Source organism: Colletotrichum phormii, assembly GCF_030913505.1.
Source record: "Colletotrichum phormii strain CBS 102054 chromosome Unknown BDP81scaffold_4, whole genome shotgun sequence".
In the NCBI taxonomy this organism is placed as follows: Eukaryota; Fungi; Ascomycota; class Sordariomycetes; order Glomerellales; family Glomerellaceae; genus Colletotrichum; species Colletotrichum phormii.
Window position 1 is genome coordinate 1,868,921 of NW_026851446.1, and position 23,312 is coordinate 1,892,232.

At 54.9% G+C, this 23,312-nt stretch overlaps 7 protein-coding genes across 7 annotated transcripts; 5 read left to right on the forward strand and 2 right to left on the reverse strand.

Annotated features, from left to right (window-relative positions):
• Positions 1-3,995: 3,995 nt before the first annotated feature.
• BDP81DRAFT_368444 (uncharacterized protein) lies at positions 3,996-7,809 on the forward strand (the record flags this gene model as incomplete). Its single annotated transcript, XM_060586560.1, has 2 exons — positions 3,996-5,528; positions 5,794-7,809. 2 exons carry the CDS (start codon positions 3,996-3,998, stop codon positions 7,807-7,809), a joined length of 3,549 nt encoding a protein of 1,182 aa, XP_060449160.1.
• Positions 7,810-8,869: 1,060 nt separating this feature from the next.
• BDP81DRAFT_312134 (Tpt1/KptA family RNA 2'-phosphotransferase) lies at positions 8,870-9,953 on the forward strand (the record flags this gene model as incomplete). The annotated part of the gene is made up of 2 exons (XM_060583776.1): positions 8,870-9,094; positions 9,267-9,953. 2 exons carry the CDS (start codon positions 8,870-8,872, stop codon positions 9,951-9,953), a joined length of 912 nt encoding a protein of 303 aa, XP_060449161.1.
• A 484-nt stretch (positions 9,954-10,437) lies between these two features.
• On the reverse strand, positions 10,438-12,188 carry BDP81DRAFT_458655 (uncharacterized protein; the record flags this gene model as incomplete). The annotated part of the gene is made up of 2 exons (XM_060593442.1): positions 10,438-11,534; positions 11,969-12,188. 2 exons carry the CDS (start codon positions 12,186-12,188, stop codon positions 10,438-10,440), a joined length of 1,317 nt encoding a protein of 438 aa, XP_060449162.1.
• A 736-nt stretch (positions 12,189-12,924) lies between these two features.
• Positions 12,925-13,931, reverse strand: BDP81DRAFT_311876 (uncharacterized protein; the record flags this gene model as incomplete). The annotated part of the gene is made up of 2 exons (XM_060583758.1): positions 12,925-13,523; positions 13,589-13,931. The coding sequence occupies 2 exons, from the start codon at positions 13,929-13,931 to the stop codon at positions 12,925-12,927; spliced, it is 942 nt and encodes a 313-aa protein (XP_060449163.1).
• Positions 13,932-14,273: 342 nt separating this feature from the next.
• On the forward strand, positions 14,274-18,242 carry BDP81DRAFT_165246 (WD repeat domain-containing protein). Its single transcript, XM_060582093.1, has 5 exons — positions 14,274-15,143; positions 15,201-15,830; positions 15,881-16,450; positions 16,498-16,590; positions 16,642-18,242. Exons 1-5 carry the CDS (start codon positions 14,558-14,560, stop codon positions 17,916-17,918), a joined length of 3,156 nt encoding a protein of 1,051 aa, XP_060449164.1. The 5' UTR covers positions 14,274-14,557; the 3' UTR covers positions 17,919-18,242.
• A 1,141-nt stretch (positions 18,243-19,383) lies between these two features.
• BDP81DRAFT_420292 (uncharacterized protein) lies at positions 19,384-19,681 on the forward strand (the record flags this gene model as incomplete). The annotated part of the gene is made up of 1 exon (XM_060589834.1): positions 19,384-19,681. A coding segment is annotated over one exon (180 nt), but the record flags the coding sequence as incomplete, so codon positions are not given.
• A 128-nt stretch (positions 19,682-19,809) lies between these two features.
• BDP81DRAFT_311603 (histidine phosphatase superfamily) lies at positions 19,810-21,370 on the forward strand (the record flags this gene model as incomplete). Its single annotated transcript, XM_060583733.1, has 4 exons — positions 19,810-19,845; positions 20,150-20,825; positions 20,892-21,003; positions 21,226-21,370. 4 exons carry the CDS (start codon positions 19,810-19,812, stop codon positions 21,368-21,370), a joined length of 969 nt encoding a protein of 322 aa, XP_060449166.1.
• Between the last annotated feature and the right edge of the window lie 1,942 nt (positions 21,371-23,312).

The following is a 23,312-nucleotide window of genomic DNA, read 5'->3' on the forward strand; positions in this document are numbered from 1 at the left end:
GGTTGAACCCATGTTTGCTTTACGAGGAAGCCAACTATGCCTTTTGAATCTCTCACCAGTAGCATCATTTAGTCAAGAACAAAGACCGTTGGTGAGATAGCGAGCTGTCCCAGCACTCGAATAGCAGTGCAGAGAATAAGACTGGCTGCACGTTGGCGCGGATATCACGGTGGCGGGTGTTTCGATCCTCCTGCACGTTGGGAGTCATGTCATTGGTGATGACCTGCAGACCCCTTGTGACTGCATATCCGGGGGTCTGCATTCCGTAATGTCATTTCTCTCCAGTGGTGAGGAGTCGAGGACTCGGATCTCGAGGAACTGGAAGACTGCAAAGTGACAGGTCGGCGCCGTCGCGGGTGGATTTTGAGGAGAAGAGCTCGAGCCTCGTCCCATGTTGCATTGGTGCCGACTAGCCTGGAGGAAACAGAAATTAGTCGGGGAGCACTGAGCGCAAAATGACAGGCATATTTGGCAGGCAGCTGTCAATCAGACGTTTGCATTTGCGGCCGCCGAGCCCCAACGAGTCCGAGTGTGAATGAAAATGGGTTGGCAGCGAGGTTTCGTTTGTTGTCTGTAATCTGTCTGGACGGGTAGATCATCTCAGTAGACGAGCCCGATGTGGTCAATTCTCGCATACACTGCTTGCATCTCGATGCCTGGGCATATGAGAGGCGAAAGCCGCCGCATGCCTCGAGATACCTCGTGGTCTTTCGATCGATTTTGGTGCCTTTCCGTCGCCAAACCCCTATTCCGTCGGCCGAGTAGGAGAAGGGTTTTTATATATTGCCGGCAATACACGGATACTTGGCTCTGTACTCCGTATTGCGTGTGTCTTCTCTCTGCTCAGATGCAGAGGTGTAGACAGGATTCAGATCCTGCAACTCAGAATCTTGGAGCAGTACAGAGTTGCAGCCCTGCAGCATCGATGTTCCATGTTTGAGACAGGCACGAGTGCGAAGCCCGTGACCTCTTTGGCTTGCTTTGCAGCTGAAGTCGGGAAACGCTGAGACGATCATCAGCGGTGGTTTGGCCGAAGCTAGAGGCTGGCTTTGAATCGGTCGAGAAGCCATCCCCTATTTCAGCTGGGCCAACCAGCCACCTCGAGTAGTCGAGCTGTGAGTGACATCAAAGACCCCTGGAGGCTTGTTGCCCGAGAGCCGCGAACCCCTGTCCTTGCAGCTCATTTGTCCTGATTAAGGTGCTGGACTTCCCTGCGGCATCTCCACCAAAGTGGTCTTGGGCTCTTTGTTTTCTCAATGGCAGGACTCGAGACCTTTGATGGTCTGTCTGGCACTTGTGAGAGGGAGGGAGGGAGAAGCCAGCTTTTCAGCACGCAACACCCTCACTGATGGTGAAGAGCAGTTGAAGTTGAAGCAGCTGAGCTTCTAGGGCAGAAACACGCCGTGAAGGAGAGCGAGTGTGCCATTACTCCGTACCGCTGATGGCGCCTATCCATGGGTCTTTAACAAAATCTATGGCTGGTGGATGTCGAGGTTAAGCGGAGTAAAGGCAGAGAGCGGTGTGTTGATGATTGGTCCCTCGACCCATTTCACTGCTCGGCAACGAAATCAGAGGGACAGGTTTGCCGGAGAGGTGGCGGGAGCGCATACGGCCCGCCATAGGGATCCACGAAATCCATCTGCTGGCGGCTTCTGGATGGTTGTTTGCCGCTTTGGAGTGGTGCGCGTGTGGATGCGGTTGATACGTAGTATGTATGCAGTTTCTGGTGGCCGGGGTCGTCAGGCGAGAATCACGGCTGAAGCACATGGGCATCAGTCAGGACTCACTACTCAGGAGCCCGGGCAGGCGGTGGAATTGTGACAAGGTAAAATGTGCTGTGCGTACTGCATGCCAGGTATTCGAGAGGGTGGTATTTGTACTATTGAGGAGCAGATGGTGGTGACAAGCCAAGCATGATAGGCTTGAGAAGAGGTTAAACAGAGTTCTGAATGGGTGGTAGCATTTGCTATGCTGGATCGAGGTACGAAACGTGCTTTGCTTTGCATCGTGTGACGGTGTGACTGTAAGTGAAGTACGGGTAGAGATGTACTGTTGCTGTGTAGGCGAGAGGTTCCCGTCTTAGCCACTGATTCTTTCCGCAAGTATTTGTTGTAAATGGCATGTTCCTGATGGATATTGTAACCCAATCGGCAAGACCAGAAGGGACATGACCACATGGGCAAGGACGAACGAATACGTATTCATGAATAGGCCACTTGAGGTTTCCAGTAGAGTAAGGCAGGCACCTGACGGGGACCAGTGTACGGATAGAGGTACCGGAGTGACTTGAGGTTTGGAGGATGGGAAACGAGAGGAAAAGGGTCCAAGCTGTTCATTTTGCGGCCTTGCAGGCTGAAAGTGACAGGATGAGGTATCCATCTCCACACCCATATCCGTCCGTACAGACGGGTATCTGGAGCACGCAACCTGGATACTTTTACTAGGTACGGAGTACGGAGCACTAGGTATTGGATGATGCCAGATGGTAAAGTTGCGGTGGCCGACGAGATACCTGAGGTACCTCGCTCTGCCGGGTCTGTTTCTCTCTCCGCAGAAGGAAGAGAAGACGACAGAAAGAATAGAGGAGGGAAGGAGGTGTACGTGGAAAAAGACATGTCGACGACGATCCTCGACCAACTCCTCTCTTTCTTTTCGATCTCAATTTTTTCTTTACGTTTACCCTTTTTTAGCTTCTGTCCCATCTTCTTCTTGTCCCGTCCAGTCCCCGAATCGACTGTAACTCTCCTTCTCCCACTTGTCTATCCGACTGTCTGGATTGGGGCCCAGACTTACTTAACCTTTTGAGGCAAAAAGCACACACCACAGTGACCACACACCAGATACCAGACGAGGAAAGCCGTTGCTTTCACACCCCTCCTTCCTCGATCCGCATTCGCACCTGTTCACGACGCTCCTTCCTCCCCAATTCTAATACTAATTTCAAGCTCTCGCTCCCACAACCTTCTCTGCCCTCTCTCTCTCTGCCTCGTACGCTCCTTCTGCCACCAGTCTCATCGCTCACTCATTTCCGTCCATTTCCACCCTTTCCCCCACACAACTGAGTTGTCCATCACATCGAGAACGCCGGGCGTCCACCACCAAACACTCCTTGGATTTCCTACTCTTCGATAACTGCGACAACCTCTAATACGCACAAGCAATCTCATTTGCAGCTCACGAATACCACAAAGCTCCCACGTCACTAATTCTCACACACTCTCTCACACACACCTACACACTCCCACGAATCACCCGACGAACCAGTGAGACACTTCCCGCTAGACGTCGACGTGCATGCGCCCAAACAAATCACCCGAACGAACATCTGATGGACGATCGGAACATACAACTTGTAGTACATCAACTGCTAATTCCTAATTAACGAGAGCAACGATCTACTCACACGGCCCGCCGACTATCTATACGACTTCACCAGGACGAAATCAGCAAGACGTGCCGGCGTAGGAGAAGAAAAGGTTGCTTCGACATCTGGAGAGTAGAAACCGAGCGAACCGCTAGAGGCCCAGAGAGGGATCAGCAACAACGAACATCCCAGAGTCACAAAATCTGCAGCATCGCAGAACCACAAAAAAGAGGAACCGTTGGGAGACGAAAAAGGAAAAGAAAAGAAATAACGATAACGGTTATCAGCAAACGAACACCTGCAGGCGCGCACACACCATTAATCGACCCGCGAGCCACGGAACGCGACCATTTGCTCATTGGACGGTACGACGTGTGGATTCCCAGAGGAACAGGCCTCTCAACTCGGGTGGACTGGGGTCAGTCAGAGACAAACAGCGCAAAGAGCTCAACCCCGGCGCTGGGAAGCTGACGAAAAAAAGAAAGAGGGCGAGGACCGAAAAAAAAGGAAGGGGAAAAAAAACAAAGGAGCCCCGGCCAGACTCGCAGGCGCAGCGACCGAAGCGAATTGAAAGCGGACCCCGAACCTGACACCAATCGACCCCTAACAGCCCCCCCCGACCGACGCGAACATGGCCACGGCCACAGCAGCACCGCCAGCACCAGCACCCGCACTCGCACCCGCAGCAGCACCAGCAGCAGCAACAGCAGCGGATGGTGGTTTCGAAGCTGCGGGCCATGCCCCGACTCTGAATCCCACACTCTCTTCTTCTGCTACGGTATCCGCATCCGCGTCCGCGTCCGCGTCCGCGTCTCCTTCATCCTCATTCTCTTCGCAAAGTGCTGTTGCATTCCATACTCCCTCACTTTCTGCGACATCTTCAGCAAATTCACCTTCTTCACCTTATCACGCACATCGGCTGAGCCACAACTCGTCCAAGCTTCCCGCTTTTCGATTCGCCGACTTACACAAGCAATACCAATCCCCACGCCTAGTGCTCCCCTCACTATTGCAGCACATCCCGCCGTCGCCTGTCTCGCCTAAGTCGACTCCAACATCCAACGAAATTCACTCGGCACCTCCAGCTAACATTACTGGCACTGGCACTGCCGCCGACACATTATTCACCGACCTGAACGCCGTCACTGACATTGGCATTGGCATTGGCATAACCACAGAGACTAACACCGCCTCTCCCACCACCCTGCCAACAACGTCAGACCTGCAGCTGCACCGGCAGCCACAACAACACAACGCCGACCCGGAAAACAACACCCCACCCCAAAACACCCGCTCGACTTCACTTCGACTACACGATCGGCGCCCCTCCCATCGCCAATTGTCGCAACTCTCCCCTCGCATTTCGAGTCCCATTCACGAACTGCCCGAGTCGCCTCCAAAACTCAGCCCTCGATCCCGCGCATCAACGTATCAGATTGCTACCCAGTCGACCCCTGCAACTTCAGCCACCTCACCCAGACGGCCCGCGTCTTATCCCGACCGCCCCGTCGTCGTGCAGTCCATCTCATCCCACGGCAACGTCGCAGATCTCAAGACACCCGCCCCTCACTCCCGACTACAAACTCGACGAGCGGCTGCATACCGATCCCGCGAGTCGAATGCGACCGATACCGAGTCACCACCCGCAGAGACCGATCACTTGCAAACCACCGACACACCCGACGACGTCGCTCAATCCCCAGGCGACAAAACAACAAAAGACTGGGCCAAGGGACAGCGCGAGCTGATACTGCCAAAGACTTTGGAGAACTCGAGCCCGACAGATGAAAAACGAAAGTCGATAGCTTCGCGACCCCCCGTTTCCTTCAAAGCCACTACCGCTAGCACCCCGACCACCTCGGTGCGCGTGGCTCCCATCCGTTCCTTTCGCTCATCCGGGTCTCGTCGAAGTCTGGGACTCGACAGTAGCACCTCGACCATGCGGTCTTTTGACTTTGGCGATGACTACGCCGACTCCAATCCGCGCGACCGCACTCTGCGCGCCCTTGAAGGCAGACGCGACGACGACTATTCGCAAATGACACCGCCGTTGTCGGCCGACGCCGACGACACAACCGGTGACGTCTTTATGAAAATCGCCAGACAGGAGCCAACGCGCCGTGGTTCTAAAGAGGTTGCGCCAGCGGAGCAGCCAAGTGCCATAGTAAGTTTAGCCACCTTTCATGGGTTTGCGTTGTTGTTTCGGGAAATCTGTTAGCGCGATGCAAACGGCCGTGCCCTGCGATGGCTGGAGTCTGTTCGCCATGATATCAAGCCGCCTTCCCGTATCTTTTGCTTGATCTTCCCGCTCTTCCCACACTTTCCTATTCAATTCCCCGTTTGGATATGATAGTCTACCGCGTCTCTAGCGCTGCTTCATTTCCCACGTTCCGGTGACGCTAATCCTGGCGTCCTGGACATGTTGATAGAGTTTCGCCATGGATGACCGTGAGCTTACTGACGATGAACAACAGGCCCGTGTCGCAAGATCTTCGCATCGCCGACCCCTCTCCGCAGCTGTTCCATTGTCTTATCATCATCCCGTCTCCCCACCCCAAATCAGTCGTCGTCTGTCCGACCAGCAAGAGACCTCCAAGAAGAGAATACGCCAATCGTCGGAGGACGACAGCAGCGCCGCTGACCCAATGGCTCGCGCTTTGGCGTACCGATCGCCTTTGACTCGAGACCGCCCGTCATCCGCGCATCCCGGCGAAGACCTTGGTCGCGCAAAGACTTTCCATCAATCTTCCTCTCGCTCGACCGTCAACACACCCCGGTCCTTCACCTTTCAAGATCCGATGGGAGAGAACTCTCCGTATGCCCGGAGAAGACCATCTTTGACAGACAGCAATACCGGCTACTCTGCGCGCGGCTCGGCGTACAGACAATCGAATCTATCGTATGGCCAGACGCGCACGTACAACTCTTCGCCCTTGGTTCCCAAATCGATTGAAGCACCGCGCACCGAGTCGCATCAAGACGCAGCAACGACCGTTGAAGGAGCCGAATCGACGGCGACAGCATCGACAAATGCGCCGTCGACAGTGTGGGACGAATTGGACGATCTCAAGTCCCGCATCCATCGCCTGGAATTGACCGGCAAACTGCCCAAGACCTCGGGCGCTGCCATGTCTCGAGCCTCGGACGACCGCCCACCGACTGCGACCAACACGACAATGTCCACCTCGCCGAAACGAGCTTCCGAAAGCCAGCACCCCCACGCCGACGCTATCAGCACGACATCTTCACAACGCGAGGTCCAGCAGCCCATTCTCCTTTCTGCTGTCAGCAAGTCCAAGCCATTCCTTAGTGAAGAGGTGGCAAAGGCGCTCGAGGTGGCAGCAACAGACGCCCTAGCACTGGCCAACATAATGGGGACGGCAGGCCAACCTGGGCCCATCTCAAGCGGCGCCAGCACAATTGGCGTCGGCACCAGTCTGACAGATCGTCAATTGCGACGCAAGGCTGACAGCATCTGCCGAAGCCTCACGGAGTTGGTTTTGGCGTTGAGCGAGGAAGCGGTTGGCAACAAGACTCTCCAAGTTAACGTCCCTCCACCCAAGGAAACGACGACACCAGTCACACCGACCATTAACAAGACCTTCACCGGCGGGTCATCCGGTCAGCGACGCCCTAGCATAACGTCCGAGCAGCAGACTCTCCCGAAGCCCAATACCAATACGGTCACCAGCCCCAGGGCCCTCTCAAAATACGAAGAGAGGCGCAACACCATGCTCAACCCGGCTTCGCTTCCCAGTCCCAGGTTTGCCCTTCCACCTGGCACCATTCCCAGCACTCCTGGAGACGGTAGCAAAATGGCGAACCGAAAGTCATCCTTGTTCATTGGTCGGTCGCGCCGGGCTGTTACTGAAGAGCCTGAGGATGGCCGCAGGTCGTCCATGCTTCTGAGGACCCGACGAGCAGGCACAGAGGAGCCGGAGGACTCACGCGAAGCAGCAGGTCGCGAGACTGGACGTCAAACCTCACTGCTTCGCTCCCGCAGGGGAACTGTCGGCGGCGAAGACGAAGATGAATCTCGGTTCCGCGCCCCGTCCCGCGCTGCTACAGAGCTCACCACCCCGGCCCGCGCGGTCTCTCACACCTACTACTCAAACACCAACTCTAACGAACTATCATCACCAGCTTCTTCTGCCCTGCCTCGCAGACGGTTCGGAGCTTCATCCATCACTTCTCGGCTGGTTGCGCCTTCCACGCCATCGCTGGCGACACGCCGCTATCTGGAAAGAACCCCAGAACGCGAACAACCTTCCTCGGCCGAGAAAGCCACTGAAGAACGGCCGCAACAAGTAGTTGCGCAGCCGCGGCACTTTTCTCTCAGTCACACTTCGTTGCTGAACCGGGCTAGCAGCATTAGCCGCAGGCCGAATCGCGACAGCACGATAACGAATTCATCAACGGCTGCTCAGTCGGGCAGTTACCGATAACGTCTTTACGAATCACAGTCACACGGATGAATGTATCATAGATGTCTTTATTCTCACGCTGGCGTCATTCTTGTTTTGCATATGGTAAAACCGCATGGGCTCGGCAGCGGTTACTCTGTACTTGTATGACAATCCACGACGGAAGGCCGATTGATTTCTTGGGACTCGCCTTTCCCCGTAAAAAAAAAACAGGCTGGCGTGGAGCATTTGTATATCGAGCAGTCCATAGGAAACAAAAGGTTAAGGATAGAAGCATAGGATGCTTCTGATTTGTTTGGTCAACTTTGTTTTCCGCTAGAGATCGCGTGACGTTGTAAGGAATGTGATGATGATATGTGCATAGGATTTGAGGATGTAGGTTCTAGGCAAGTGTGACGACCTCGGGTGCTTGGTTACGCCTCTACGCTGCGACTGAGTTTGGTCATATCTGTCAAGCAACCGTCAAACACTCCATGATGTTTAAGCGCTTTGATTCTGGACCCTGGTGGATGACCGTGCGAGGCCGCCGTTGGATTCGTCGCATTGAGAGGTGGTTTGGTTGGACCGACAAGTTTTGACTCACCGGCGACGATTTCAGAAGGAAAGTGGAAGTATGTTTGACAGGTGAAAGGGGGCTTGTTCATTGGACGAGCCACTCACCAAGAGGACGGGAGGGGTGGTTTTTTAAGCGGGTCTGGGCCAAGCCCAACTCCGACTTCACACATCGACTTACCTTACCTTATACACGGAGGCTCTATTCATAAGGCTCCTTCTACACGCTTTCTCTCGTCCAACATCTTCCCACATGCCAAACCGACTCGTTTGTGTTTCTTCATCCAAACGAATCAAGCATCTCGCTCTTTGTGGTATCCCTTCCAAGAGACTGCCGAGTTTACTCTTCTCCGCAACGTTTGCTACTCGGCCGCGAACCCCACTTGCATCTCTTTCACCCGCGAGAGGGACTGCCACAAAGGCCACCACGTGGAAGAAGACGACGACATTTTGTTTCCAGAGAGTTTTCACCGATTCAAGTTTGTTCACTGCCCGCCCAAAATCGACGTGGACTCGAAGCTACGGGGAGATGGCCGACAAACATGAGGAGGCTGCTGCTGCCGCAATTGAGGCGCAGCAACAGAAGAGGGGAGGACGCAGAGGTGGGAAGGGAGGGGGTAGAGGAGGCGGTAGAGGAGGAGTTCAGCCGAGGGAAGTGTTGGTTTCCAAGGCCCTTTCGAAGCTTTTGAGGCATCAGGCTGAGAATGCGGGTCTCACGCTCGACGAGGGCGGGTATGCGCCCCTGGACAAGGTGGTGAGTTAAGAATCTGCTTTTCATTTCCGAGCGAGAGAGAGAGAGAGAGAGAGAGAGAGAAGATGAGAAGCGGAGGCTGTCCGTCATGTTCAAGAAAACATGACAGCCCTTCCTTCTTTCAAAAAGTCAAACTCAACAACAGCTACTGACGCTGAATGCCACCCCAAAAAAGCTCGCATGCGGCCCTATCAAGTCTCTACAGGTAACCTTTTCCGACATCCAAGCCGCGGTAACGACGTCGGACAAGCAGCGCTTCGCACTCAAGCCCGCCCACGCCGCCGTGCTGGAGGAGACGTCGACGGCTCCCTCGGACTGGCTGATCCGCGCGAACCAAGGCCACAGCATCAAAGTCGACTCGGCGGGCCTGCTGACGCCCATCACGCTCGAGAGCGGTAACGTGCCGGCGGTGGTTGTGCACGGGACGTATTTTGCGTTTTGGAAGCAGATTGAGGCGTCGGGCGGGTTGGAGAGGATGGGGAGGAACCATGTTCACTTTGCGACGGGGTTGCCCGGCGACGAGAAGGGTGTGGTGAGCGGGATGAGGAAGGATGCTGAGGTGTTGGTGTATGTTGATGTGGAGAGGGCGTTGAGGGAGGAGGAGGAGGGGGTGATGAAGTGGTGGGTTAGTGAGAACGGGGTTGTGTTGACGGAGGGGGATGGGGAGGGGGTTGTGCCGTGTCGGTTGTTCAAGGAGGTTGTTGCGAGGGAGGAGGGGAGCGGGGTGGGTGTGCTTTGGAGGGATGGGGAGAAGGTTGGGGAGTTGCCTGAGGGATTGAGGATGAGGGCGCCGCCTGGGAAGGGGAGAGGCGGAAGAGGTGGTGGTGGTGGTGGTGGTGGGAGGAGGGGAGGGAAGGCTTGAGGTGGTGATGATGGTATGAGGCGAAAAGAAGCAAAAGACCTAGACATATGACGGAGAGAAAAGATGAGTTAGGCATATACATCATACACACATGGTATCTGCGAGTTGCAAAAGTAGAGATATTTGAGTCTACGGCTCACTACTAGTAACCTCAACTTGACGAACCTCTGGGCTTGCGAGCACGGAAGACGGTCTTCTCTGTTCGTATTGTAGAGGGTAAGTTTATTCAGTTAAGCGCTATGAACGATAAAAGTCATGTTTTGAGTAAGTGAAGGTCCTATCATAACCCCTTACTGAGTCTCATAAAACGAAGCGATTGCCTTGGTATGGCCAATAGACCCCAGCCCATTGTATATCCCTTGCTCCCAAATACCCTCGTACCTCGCAACCCCCCCTTCTACCAAGGTCATCCGTCAGAATCCGTCCGAAAGCTCACAACATCACGTAAGTCTTCCTGACCAAGCCTCGCTTTTCCCCGGTCACATCACTTCCACAGCACAAGCTTCGCCGTCCTCTCCCTCTTCTCAACCTCCGCCTCGAGCCACGCCACAATCGCGTCCGCCATCTTCTCCCTCGCAGCCTTCTTGTGTAAGATCCGCCGGACGGTGCCCAGATCATCCGGGATCAGCGGGTTGCCGTCAAAGTCGGCGCGGCCGTCCCAAAAGTCCTCGAGTGCTGGATCCGGCGTCATGATGTACCGGGGCACGGGGAAGTGGAGCTGCGTGCAGAGGTCCCGGACGCGCTTCTCTGCTGATGTCGTTGCGGCGGATTCTGATGCCTGTGGTGGTGCCGGTGTTGGGGCCGAGGTCGGTGCGGGAGAGATTGATGGCGTCGGGGCCTGGGACTGCGCTGTAGTGCTGATGGGGGCTCCGGCGCCGAGGGAAGGTGTGCTTGCGGTGGATGTCGTCGTCGAGTCGTGGGTGGCGGAGGTTGGTGATGCCATCACGTTTAGGGGGAGAGTTAGTTTCGGGGCCTTTGGGGTGTTGGCGGATGGGGGAGGTGGTGCTTGGTGACTGGGTAGACTGCTGTTGCTCTTGCTTGCGGCAACGCTGGGCAAGTGAGCCGGTGGCGATGGGGACGTCTTTGGGGGTTGGTTCATGTCCTGCTTCTTCCTCGACGCGGCGGCGCTGCTTTCTGCTGGGGGCGAGCTCGGCGGGGATCTTTTGGAGGGTAGAACCGATCCGGACGCGACGCCACGACTAGGAGAAGGTGCAGAAACAGTGACAGGAATAGGAGCAGCAGCGGCAGCGAGCGCGGCACTAGCAGCCGGGGCGAATGGCTTAGGGAACTTTGGCAGGTCGCCCGAGGGCATCATGTGCCCGTTGTCAATGAGCCACTCGCAAGCTGCTTTGGCGGCCCATTGCTTCGCGTCCTTTTTGCCCTGGAAAGCCGGGCCGGCGCCGCCGCGAGAGATGTCTTCGCCTGCGTCTATGCCGTACCCCGGCCGGGGGAATACGTCGCCGGTGCTGTCAAAGGTTGCTGAACAGGCCCATCGGAGCTCTTTGGCTTTGCCTAGTAGGCCTTGTTCCTGGCGGGCTTCATCGTTGAAGGTCACCTTTTGGTTTCTAACTTGTTGGAAATCTGTTCGTCCTTGATTAGTACGGGGTACATAATATTAGGTCGTATCGGTTTGGTCTTCAGCTCAAGGGGAATTCGGATGTTCATTGGTACTGAGAGCGCCAGAAAGGAAAAAAGGAAAAAGGTCGTCCATGGCGAATCGAACCAAAAGCGAGGGTCAAGGGTGATTCAACGAAGAATGGATGCCACCGGCGAACTCATTAAGCCCTTGACCACCTGCACCTCGAGGCGCGCTTTTGTCATGATGGAAGAAGAAGTGACCCAACTACCCATCCCCTCTCCTTCCTGATAGATAGGCAGGGGGAGTTGGGGGGGTGCTTTCCCAGCCTCAAACAGATACATGATCTGAGACGGAAAGAAGAGATGGAAGAAGAAACGGAAGAAGAAGGAAATGTGACGAAAATTGTATCAAGTATGAAAAGGGTGCTGTAACTCACGATTCAACAGGCCCAGCCAGTTCGTTTTACCCAGGTCCGGCTCCGGTCGCGGGGCCGGACGGAGGAGGATGGCGATGGCCGAGACCTCGTGATCCGTGAGCGGGGCGGGGCGGCCGTGTTCTGCCTCGAACGCTTCTTTGCCGGCGATGTAGGATCGGAGGGCCGACCAGTCTACGCGCTGGGCGGCTGTGCCGTTTATTGACGAGTCTCCTCCCGCCATGGTGTGTGCGAGGGTGTACGCGCGTGGAGGTGAAGTCAATGTCGCTGCGACTGTGGTTATGCGTGCCAGAATATTTGATTTCACGGGTGATGATAAAGTATGAGCTGAAATGAGAGGATGTCGTATGTGGCACCTTTAAGGAAAAAACATGAATGAGAATTGCGTGGTACGTCCTGAGATGCGTTTCCCCCTGTAATCGCGTGAGAATGTAGGAAACGGAGAAAGGTAAAGTAGGCAGCTTGGTTCGTGCAGTCGAGACTGGCGAAGTTTAAGATGTTGGTGGGGTCGCGTTTTCTGGCCGCCTTTGGCTGTGTGGCCGCCCTTGCTTAGCTGGGTCAAAGTGGTGTTCTGCAGGAGGCTGCCAGCTTTGCGTGGTGACAAAAGTGACGCGTCTGCATTGCACCTGGAATGGAAGTCAATATCTATCTGGCAAGGGTGATGCGTCTTTTGTCCACCTATCGCAGGCGTTTTTGGATGTTACTACAGCCTGCTCTACAACGTAAGGTTGAGAGAATGCAGGCTTTGTCTGGGCTGACTTCAGATGACTTTCGAACGACATGTATCGGCTAATAACAGGCTGTCGCCGAACATGAAATGACCAAACGTACATGTGGTTTAGCTGACAGCATCGTCGCAGTGGTTATTTCCATTGACGTGATTCCATAGAACTTTTAGGGGGTATACCATTGACTACCAAAACGCTCAACACTTCGCCCTATTTTCTGTTTCCGAGCCCTCACTCAAAGAAGCCCGTGCCGTCATCTTCCTCTGCCACCTTGGCGGGAGCCTTCCTCTCAGCCGCTCTGCGCTCCCTCCGGTTCATCGGCTGCTTGGGGTCCTTCTTCTTCTCCCACGTCTTCTTCGACCTGGCCACCCACGGATCCTCTTCCTTGACCCTCTGCGGCTGCGTCTGTTGAACGGGCCATTGCGGCCGTTGCTGGCGTTTGGCGGGGCCGTCTGTCGGTGACTTGCGATCGCGGAGCCGGTACAGCGCCACCTCGCCCTCCGGCAGGACCTTCTCGATCGTCGCCCACATCTTGGGTCGTTCGGCGTGGAGGAACCGCAGGGCCTTGGGTTGCTTTGAAGGCTTTGCATCCGCCTCCGCTTCAGCTTCAGCTTCCTCGACCTTCTCCTCGTCTCCCTCCTCCTTGGCGTTCTTGTCCTTGTTGGGGTACAGACTCTCGTAGCGCTCCATCAGGGGGAAGAAGCGGGCGTAGGCGACGTCGACTTCGGCTACGTGGGCCTCGGCCTCGAGGCGCTTCTGTTCTTCGGGGTCCTCGGATTGCTGAAGCTTCTGGCGGAGCTGCTTCAGTAATCTCTCTGCCTTTTTCCGTTCTGCAAAGGAAAAAAAAACATGTTAGCTGATGTAACTTGGCGAGTAGGAAGACATGGCCACGTACCAAAGAATCGAACCATGTGGTACTTCTGAATCATGTCGCCCCTTCTCTTCCTAAAGTCGTGTTCCTCGACCCTCTCCTGCAGCGCATCCAGCTCTTGTTCCAGCTCATTGCGTTTCGTGGCGGGCAATTCCTTGCCGCTCTGCAAAAGTCTCCTGATGTTTCTCGCTCGCGTCTTGTTCCAATTTGTGGTGCCTTCCTTCGCTCTAGACTTCTTCTTGGTGGCCTTGAACCGCTTGTTCTCGTGCTCGCCATCTTCCGAACCTGATTGCTGCTGTTGCTCGTAGGTGTCGTCCGGCATTGCCCCCTCCGAAGCGACCTCGGAGTGTGCTCTTTTTGTGCCCATTATGATGTTGATTGAGATAACTTGGTCGGCACGATTGCGTTGTATTGCGTCGTGCGGTGTTGCGATGTGGGCAATTGACTGCGGTCGGTGCAGAACGCTGTGTGGAGGATGAAGAGCTGACGATGACTTCGCGAACTTCTCTTTCAAAAATTTGGCTCGTTATCGGCCACAGGGAAGTTGCCGACCCCACCTGGGGTGCTTATCAGTCCCAAACGGGACTGGTAGTGTGACTGGTCTGTGCGCACCAATGACAGGTCCCAATTACAACGGCTCACTGGTTTGGAAGCGAAGCAATCCCGCCCAAAGCTTCAGCGACTTCAGATGATACCTGATTGAAAGCAACTACTGGCGCGGAAATTCTCTTGATATACCTTGCCTTCAAGACCATACATCAATCGGAATTGGAATAACAAGAAGATTGGGACTGTCTCGTCATATCGCCATCACCGCGCAGTTTACACGGCATCACGTCATCCGGTACAGCTCGCCTAGGTACTTTCATCCAGGCACTCATGGCTGAGCGCTCTTCCGACTTTTCGTTGTTGAGATAGGCACTTCTCTCGAGCAGTTTGAACGAGAAAGGAGAAAGCCGAAATAGTCACGAAAATCAGGCGCGTGCGGCCGCCATGGACCGCCCGGAGCCTGGACTGATCAAATGGTCGCAGATACCCGGCTATGACAGCTTCATCCACATAAACCTGCAGCATCGCGTCGTGCAGCTCTATGAGCCCAACGGACTTGCACAGAGAAACCGCTTCGATTACACGAGGCTGTCAAAGCACGATGATTTCCCAACACTCACTACCTATGACTGGTCGCCAACGGTCCCAGGTCTTTTGGCTGTTGGCACTCAGACGGGCGTCGTGAACTTGCTCAGGATGGACGACAACTCCAACGCCTACATCGAACTGAATCTTAAGATGACAAGAACGTGTCAGGCAGTGGCATTCAACACCGAGGGTCTTCTTGCAGTTGGCCTGGACCGAGTGCGCATGGACCAGTGCCTACACATTTGGGATGTCAACAGGTTGTCGACGATGAATACGACCGCCAAAGGCTTTCCCAAGGATCTACACGCTTTCTCAGACCCGGCACATCGACTGGAACACAGTGTGTCAGTTTCAAGCGTCAAATTCTTTGAAGATAATCCAAAGACACTGGTGGTTGGTATCAAAGCCCAAGGTCTACACATCCATGATCTGCGAGTGCGAGGTAAGTGACAATTCCACGGTCCATCGGAATAAACCTGCTGACCTTGTTCGACTTCAGAACCTGGCAGTGTTGTAACCTTTCAAACCAAGTGTAACAACAATCTGGCCATTGATTACGCTGACCAGAACTACTTCGCATCATCCGCGCTGGACCAACCTGGCATCATGATTTGGGATAGACGAGCATCTTCTCGCCCAGTTGCTTCGCCATCTTATCTGGGTGCAGTTGACGAGGACGACCTTCCGTGGGGTGGAGCCTTGAGACTTGACAGAGTGGTTGAGATGGATGACGATTCCTCCTTGAGCGAAAGCAAGCACTCCATCGTCCGCTCACTGCGCTACTGTAGAGACCGTCGGGGTCTCCTGGCTGTGCTATCTCGATCCGGCCAGCTCAAAGTCTTGGAGACGAACAAGGAGATCACGCATCGCGATATGGCTCTTGAAGGTAGCCCGGAGCTTCTCGAGGTTCACAAGTCCCACGACATGGATGTTCAGTACGGCGACAGCGGCAGAAAGAATGACAGAATTGTCTCCTTTGACTGGGTGACGCTCGACTCTTCGGTTCTGCAGCCTCGTCTCCTTGTTTTGCGTGCCAATGGGACCTTTGAAATCCTCGAGCAACCGTCGTATACCTCTGACTATCTGTATAAGCTGACACCTTGGCAACCACCACATCGTGGACTGGAAGGTATGTGTCCCAGCCTGTTTCACGAGAGAAAGACCACTCACATCAGGTAGAAGGAGGAGCGTACCACGAGATCATGGAATTCGAGCCGTCCCAGTCTTCCGACATGCTCGGTCCCTTATTTGTTGAGGAAGCACTGTCCGACATTCCCATCTTCGGCCCCGACAAGGCCGATATTCAGTCTATTGTGGATAAGACATTGCAGTCAAAGTTTTCTGCAGCAGATCTCAACAGTCGGTTGACGGGCAATGGTAGCAGCTCCCCGTCGCCCCTCGACAAGTCCAAGTCTACGGCAGAGAAGATGCGAGCTTTGAGAACGGAGCTCAAAGAGAAGGCCAAGAAAGCAGAGACGAATGGCACAGAGAGCTCAATTATGGAAGAATCAGTCAGTTCGCTCGCTCAGCTATCCCTATCTACCGAGGGGCCAGTCTCGTGTCGCCACATGCATGAATCTCTTCTTTCGCTGCCCCTGAAGGCTCAGGACTTGTCGACCGAGGCACAGTGTCTCCTGGACCACGTCATGCTTCTCCGCGCGAAGGAGAAGTATCTTTTCGATTGCAATGCCAACCGCGTCGTGGTATCCGATGATCCGTGGCTGCGGTATATGTGGGATTGGGTTTCAGGTGAGTTTGTTGAATGCGTCAGGGTTATTGTTGCTAATCATGAGCAGACGCCGAAGATGCTGCTGCAGATGGAGGCATGAAGTTGTCGCCACTCGACCTTAGTTATATGGGCGTCTGTACCATCTGGTGCGATGATTTAGGTCCGTAAAGAGTTCGCCGCTGCCGATCTTATTGCGACTGACATGCAACAGGCCGGAAGCCGTCATCTAGACTTCCAGAGGCGTCTCCAATCCCCGAAACGACGTTGTGGGAGAAGTGCATTGGAAGCATCTGTAAGAAGCGGCGACTACCAAAGTACGAAGGCATCCACACCAAGAAGCCTTTCCACAGACAGCTTTGTCTGGATATCTGCGAATGGGGGGACACGGCTGCACATGAAGCCAGAGGAGCAGCTACACATGATCCCAGCCAAGACTATCCGACAACGGCACACACAATGGCAGCAGCTCGGGCTCTCTTCAAAGGCAACACGCAGGAGGCGATTGGAATCCTGAAGACGGCAAGCGTAACACACCCAGAGTTGTTATTCGTCTCTCTCGCCCTGCAACTTATCGGAAAGGGCAATAACCACCTCAACAAAGAGCAGCTTGATTTCGACGAGGCCGTGGCATCGAAGACAGACCCCTATCTCAGGGCAATCTCGTCACTGATTGCCACGGGAGACTGGTTCGCCATCGCAAACCAAAAGTCCCTGCCCCTGTCCGACCGGGCCTACGTTGCAGTACGGAACTTTAGCGACGAGCAGCTCACCAAATGGCTCAACGAACAGGTCTCAATGGCTGTGGGCACGGGAGACATTGAGGGCATTGTTCTCACGGGCATAACGGACAGGCTGGTGGACATCTTTGCCAAATACGTTGAGAAGTTCAACGACTTCCAGACGGCGACGCTAGTCATGTCGATAAGTGCGCCACGTTACATTGACGATTACCGCTGTCTGGCATGGAGGAATGCCTACAGAACATATCTACAGCGTCACAAGGCCTTCCTCCAGAGGACCAAGTTCGAGGTGGAGAGCACGAAGAAGAGCAAGCGCGGCGGGCGCCCCACGATCAAGCCGCCTTCGCGTCAGATTGCGCTCCGGTGCGTGTACTGCGATGCGGAGACGACTCTCGCTGGGCAGGGAGGAGCCGGGTCGGGACCGCCGCCTGGGGCGCCTGATTCACGTAACCCCCTTATGGCGACGAGCATAAATGCGGGAATCAGCTGTCCCAACTGCGGACGGCATCTGCCGCGGTGCGTGGTGTGTCTTGAGGTGGTGGGCGTTCCGAGATCTGACCGACCCGAGCACAACGGCGAGCCGGAGAGGTGGATGGCGGCCAACTTCCCGACGTTTTGCTTGAAATGCGAGCACGTGTTGCATCTGGACCATGCGAGGCAGTGGTTTACGAGGCACGTCGAGTGTCCGGTACCCGAGTGCCGTTGTCGATGCAATTTCAGGGCGAACCCAGAGCTGAACTACCATTGATTACGAGCGGGCAGGATGATGGTGAGAGGGAATCAGGATTTGGTACAGGATGGGGCGGATTGGGAGGAGGCGAGGCGAGGAGAGCAGAGGAGAGGAGAGGGCGCATCATGAACAAGGGGCCCGGACTGCAAGCATGACTGCTGACGGGCGGCAGACAATGTGCCCCGTGTTTTCCTGGGTTGTTCTTATTATGTGCCGTCGTCGGGTGGTTGTGACGGAATACTTAGGACATAATTATGTATCTGCATTCATGGACTCTTGCATTCTGCAACGGGCGCGGAAAAGGGTGTTGCGGAGATTTGCAAGGCCCTGCTCAGCAGCATGCGTTGCCGCATAGCCTTTCCTTCAACGGTGCGTGACGGGAGTGTGTGTGTGAGTGTGAGTGTATGTACACATTGAGTACTCCGTAAGCCCCTTTCCGGTGCAATTACAGCCACAGATAGATACCAATATTGGCGCTGGATTGCCTTTAACGGTTTCGAATGCAGAATTGGGCTGCGACTCGGTGAGGCCTGGACTTGTCACATTCGCGCGGCCGTGGCTGCAGGTTGATCGATCACCTGCACATCTTCCAGGTTGCGGGGACTTTGACCGGTCGGTGGAATACTACGTTGGGGTTCCCGGGTGATGCCCATTGCAGTGTCCCGGTCAGTGGCCTGTCCACACCCTGTTTGATGATGTGTGATGTGTGTCGTCTGCCCGACGCTCTCGTCGACTCTCCTCCCGTCGAGAGTGGAAGTGCGTGGCAGCGTGGCTAGTAGCAAGCAGGCAGGCACCCGTCCCCCCCCCCCAGCCGCCGTCTAGGTATCCGTATTCAGTCACCCAGTAGCCGTAGACCGGACTCGACAATGGTGTGTAAAGTGAGATGTGACCTGCCCGAAGGCGGGTTGACAGGGGCGGCACCGGAAAGAGAGTGCCTGAGCAGTGTGAGGTGGAGAGATAGAGGGATGGATATCATTTGAGGGTCGTCACTTGTGAGGGTATTCGGATGCCATGAGGTGCTGAAGGATGTGTGCCCCACTTACCTAAGGCAGGTTGTACTTCGTACCCGCCCGTAATGCTGGCGTAAGGTATCCAATTGCGTAGCTTCACAAGGAAAGGAACTTGATCAATGTACGGATACTCGTAAGATACTAGTGTACTCCGTAAGGGAATCACGGTGCACCGAGTGTTCCCCCTTCCCTAACACTCTGACCAGGTAGGTATTCCCAATGTATTCCCAGGCACCTAAGGTAAGGTAGGCACTAGGGCACCTCAGTCTGGACAGGCGTGGCAGGTCCAGGTTTGGCGCTGCCTGCCCCGAGTGCGCGTGCCCTGGTCCCTTCCCAGCCGTGGCAGGTCACTCTTGCCGTCCCATTTGCCTCGGCAGGGTGACTGCGTTGGTTTGGGGGAACACAAAGCGCACGGGGAACTGGTCCGGGTTCTTTACGCACTCTTAGTTGAACGACATCTTCAACCAACCGCCACCAGACGCCCGTCTCTTTTCGTCTATGTCTCCTCCCACACACACACACAGACACGCATCCATACTCCGTACTCATTCACACGCAAACACACTCTCTCAGACGTACGCACACCCAACCTCTCCTCCTCCTTCATCACATCCTGTCCCAATTTACCGAGACCTGGACCAGACACCGACATCCATGACTTCATACGGATACTGACCTGCCCGGTTCCGCCTCACGCCTCACGCCTCACGGTCCTCACCTTAACCTGGAACCGACAAGCACCACGCGCGCGCACACACACACACACACACACACATACGACACACGACGACAAACACGACACGCCCGACCCCATCGTTGCTTACCCGTCTTCTGTCCCCATCTGGTCTACTTTCAGGGTTACAACTTGCGACGCTCCGCTTTGCTCTCTAGTCTCCAACATGTCATTGGAAGTAATCTACATCACCCGCCATGGAGTAAGTATCCGTCTTCCCCTTGCCCCTTTTTGTCCAGTCTTCTTTCGTATCTGGCTCCATCTCCGAAACCAACGTTCCAACTCAACGCGAGTGAGCAAGGCGGAGAAGATGGGGGTTTCGCGAAAAAAGTTCTCTCATGAGGCTTCTCACCTATTCAACCCATTCATCGCCAAACCCACACGCACACCCTGGTACTTGATAGGGATCCGCGTGCCATTTTCTTTGACACGCCGTTGATGCTGGCCTTGCTACCTTGGTTTTAGGAAGAGACTTCATTCTGACAAACGGCCTTGGCGTTCTTCAGTTCCGGTCCAACTGGCTTGTCGACCCTGCTACGGGAAGCTACACGGCCTCCATCCCGTCCCCGACAGGAATACCTGCGGATCCGGAATTGACTGCCCATGGCGTCGACCAGGCCAAGGAGCTGGGCGCCCACCTCCTGACCGTTGAGCCTCCAATCGACGCAGTCTATTCCAGCCCCTACTATCGTTGTCTGCAAACCATCACGCCCTTTGTTACCCTCAACCAGGAAACTATCAACCGCCTTCGGGAAAAAGACGTTGGCGCTAAAGCCGATGCTGTCACCATTCGTCCCGAACACGGGCTCTGCGAATGGTATGGCGCCGCTCCATTCGAGCACCCGACCCCGGCCTCAACCGACATCTTGAAGCCAATGTTCCCTCACATCGATGACACGTATCAGAGTCGCGTCTTTCCCGCCCGCAACGGCGAGACTATCGCTCAATTGCACGACCGTGTCGCTGCTGGTGTACAAGCCATCATTGACCAATGCGACGCCCAAGGCCACCGCGCAGTGGTTCTGTGCTCCCACGCAGCCTCAATCATTGCCCTTGGCCGAGTGCTTACTGGCGAAATGCCCGAGAGTATTGATGCGGAAGACTTCCGAGCCTTTACCTGTGGGTTAAGCATGTACCGGAGAAAATCGCCCTCTTCTTCAGCAGAAACTCCAGGAACCGATGGTAGGATTTGAACCCCTACGTCATCATCAGGCTATGGGGCTTCACGACTGACAATGGAACCAACAGGCACAACCACGGATACCAGGTCATGGAGAAATGGTCGGGGAGTTGGAGGCGGGTGGGTATGTGAGCTCAACAGCGATTGCAGCTTTTTGAGCGGAGGAGAAGAGAGGGGATGGTAAGATGCATTTCCCGCTCCAACCCGCACCCACGCGCGCGCCCTGGCTGAGATCAATCCAATGGGACCTCGGCCGGCCCTCACCCTTGCTTTTGCCCGACACCCACCGAGGGGCCGCCCCTCCCTATGTTTTCTTTTCCTTACCCGTATTTCCTTTACCACCGCCCGAGAATCTTCGGATGATGTCCTCGGAAGAATGCTGACTTAAGTAACCATCTACAGGCGATTCTCAGGAGACGAGTCCTTTTCCACGGCCGAAAAGTCTTCGCAGGCCGACGCTGGAGTGGCGCTCGGCGTGGTGGTGGAAGGAAAAGTGAAACCTGACAAGGTCTCTCCCCACAGAGCTGCAGGTCATCATCGTCTCTAGGAATTGGCTCATTGGCGGCGTGCTTCGTCATTTGCATTGCAGTCTTTCTTCTTTTCATTCTCAGGATTCTCCAAAGGACAGTTCCTCGACGGGTCGCTCAGAAGGGTCGAAGGCTGCGACAACGTTCTAGTCCTCCAGCCTGACTAGAAAGTAGAAACCGATCCGCACCATCCGTCCTTGCGGCCGATACACGATGGCAGCTAATGCCGGATAGACTTGCCTGGTTGCTGCGGGATGCATCATCTGCATGTCTCTGGCACGGGCTGGGTGCCATCAAATCTGCGAGCCAGTCAGCGCAGCGGCTAGCCCCGAATCCATGACAGAAAGACCCCTGCCACTTTCATCTTACAGCTGCCACACCATTTCATCGTTCCATCTCTTCAACTTCAACTGCTCACCCATTGCTCTTCATTGAATGCCTTCAGCACACGAACTGGCGCCTGAAACCCCACCATGAAGCACACAGCTCCTCCTACCTTCACCGTCTGATCTTTGCCCACCGAGATCGGCTCCTTCAGCTGAAGAAATCCAATTTCGTATCTGAGGCAGCCATTGGCGCTCAATGTCTATCCTGTGTCATGAGCACATGCAAGACGCTTGACGTGCCTGTATCTTGCGTCTCGTCTCGCCTCGCCTTGCCTCGCCGCTGCCGTCCACTGAATGGTAACCTGGTTTCGATCCCTTGACATCTTGGCTCATGAAGGTATGCGCGGGGTCTACTGGCGAGAGCTCGAATATCGGCTGATTCCTTATCACAGTGCAGCTCAGCGTCGCGGATCCGTGTCCGCTTCCGTGCCCGCCACCTCCAGGCTCCGCAGCCTCGCTCATTGCTCGGTCCCTGCTTGAGCCCCGGGAAGTGGATATTCGCATACAGAATAATAGCAATAACGAAATGAGTATCAGATCTGGTACGACGCTTGCTGAAGAAAACCGACCTTGGCATACCGTGCCGCAGGCATGCCTACAAAGCAATCTCTCTAAATTTGGGACAATGTTCTTCTGTCGTTAATACGGTCAAAGGACGCAACAATACCAACCGCCCGCTTGCTATTGTCAAGCTCGGCTTCTCGGTCGATTTCGAATTACCATTCTCCTAGAAGGTTTAGTCTAGCGGCTGCGTGGGGTCCGATCGGTGCCGGATGCATCTTCCGAATCGCTCACCTAGTGTCCTTGCCGAGACCCTAGCATCATGTTCGGATCTGGCTCGAGGTTGGCCTGCCTAGCGGTGTAGGTTTACACTATTTGACTCAGCTGGTCAACGAGGAGCGTTCCTGTTGAGTCTAGCAAGTACTTCGTACACGGGGCGTACTGCCAGTGGTCACGGCAACTCTCAACTCCTTCACAACACCATCGATTTCGCCAAGCTGCAGTTCTTGAGGAGCTCATGATCATCTCGCATATGTCAAAAGAGCGGTGGACAAAGGCAGCTTTGCGTCAGCGCGAGATAGGAGGGTCGGATAGGGCTCGCCGTCCTTGTGAAGAGCTCTTTTATGGACCAGGCCTCGAGGGTCTATTGCCATGTGTACGACTGGGGATGGCAACATCGTTTAGTCTGCATGTGCCTCTTGCAGGGAAAGGAAAGTACAGCCTGGCCTTGGTTCGACTGCAGAAGAGGTGATGATGGAGGGGTGTGTGACGTGCTTTGGAACTGCTGAACTCTCAGGGTGTTACCAAGATGGCAGACAATGCTAACCAAGGAGAGGATTCTCAATCGGGCGGCATGCTTCTGTCGATCATGGCCCATAGCCAGCCGCGAGCTTGTCTGTTTCGGAATTTCAATGCGGGTATTGGCCTGACGAGGTTGATGGTCAGGTTCCAAAAGGAAATAGGAGGAGAAAAACAACTACGGGTAGCCACACGTCCGCAGGGCGAATGAGTTGACGTGGTATTATTGCCAACAAAACACGCGCTGGGCTAGCAAAACCATATGCAATGAACAGAA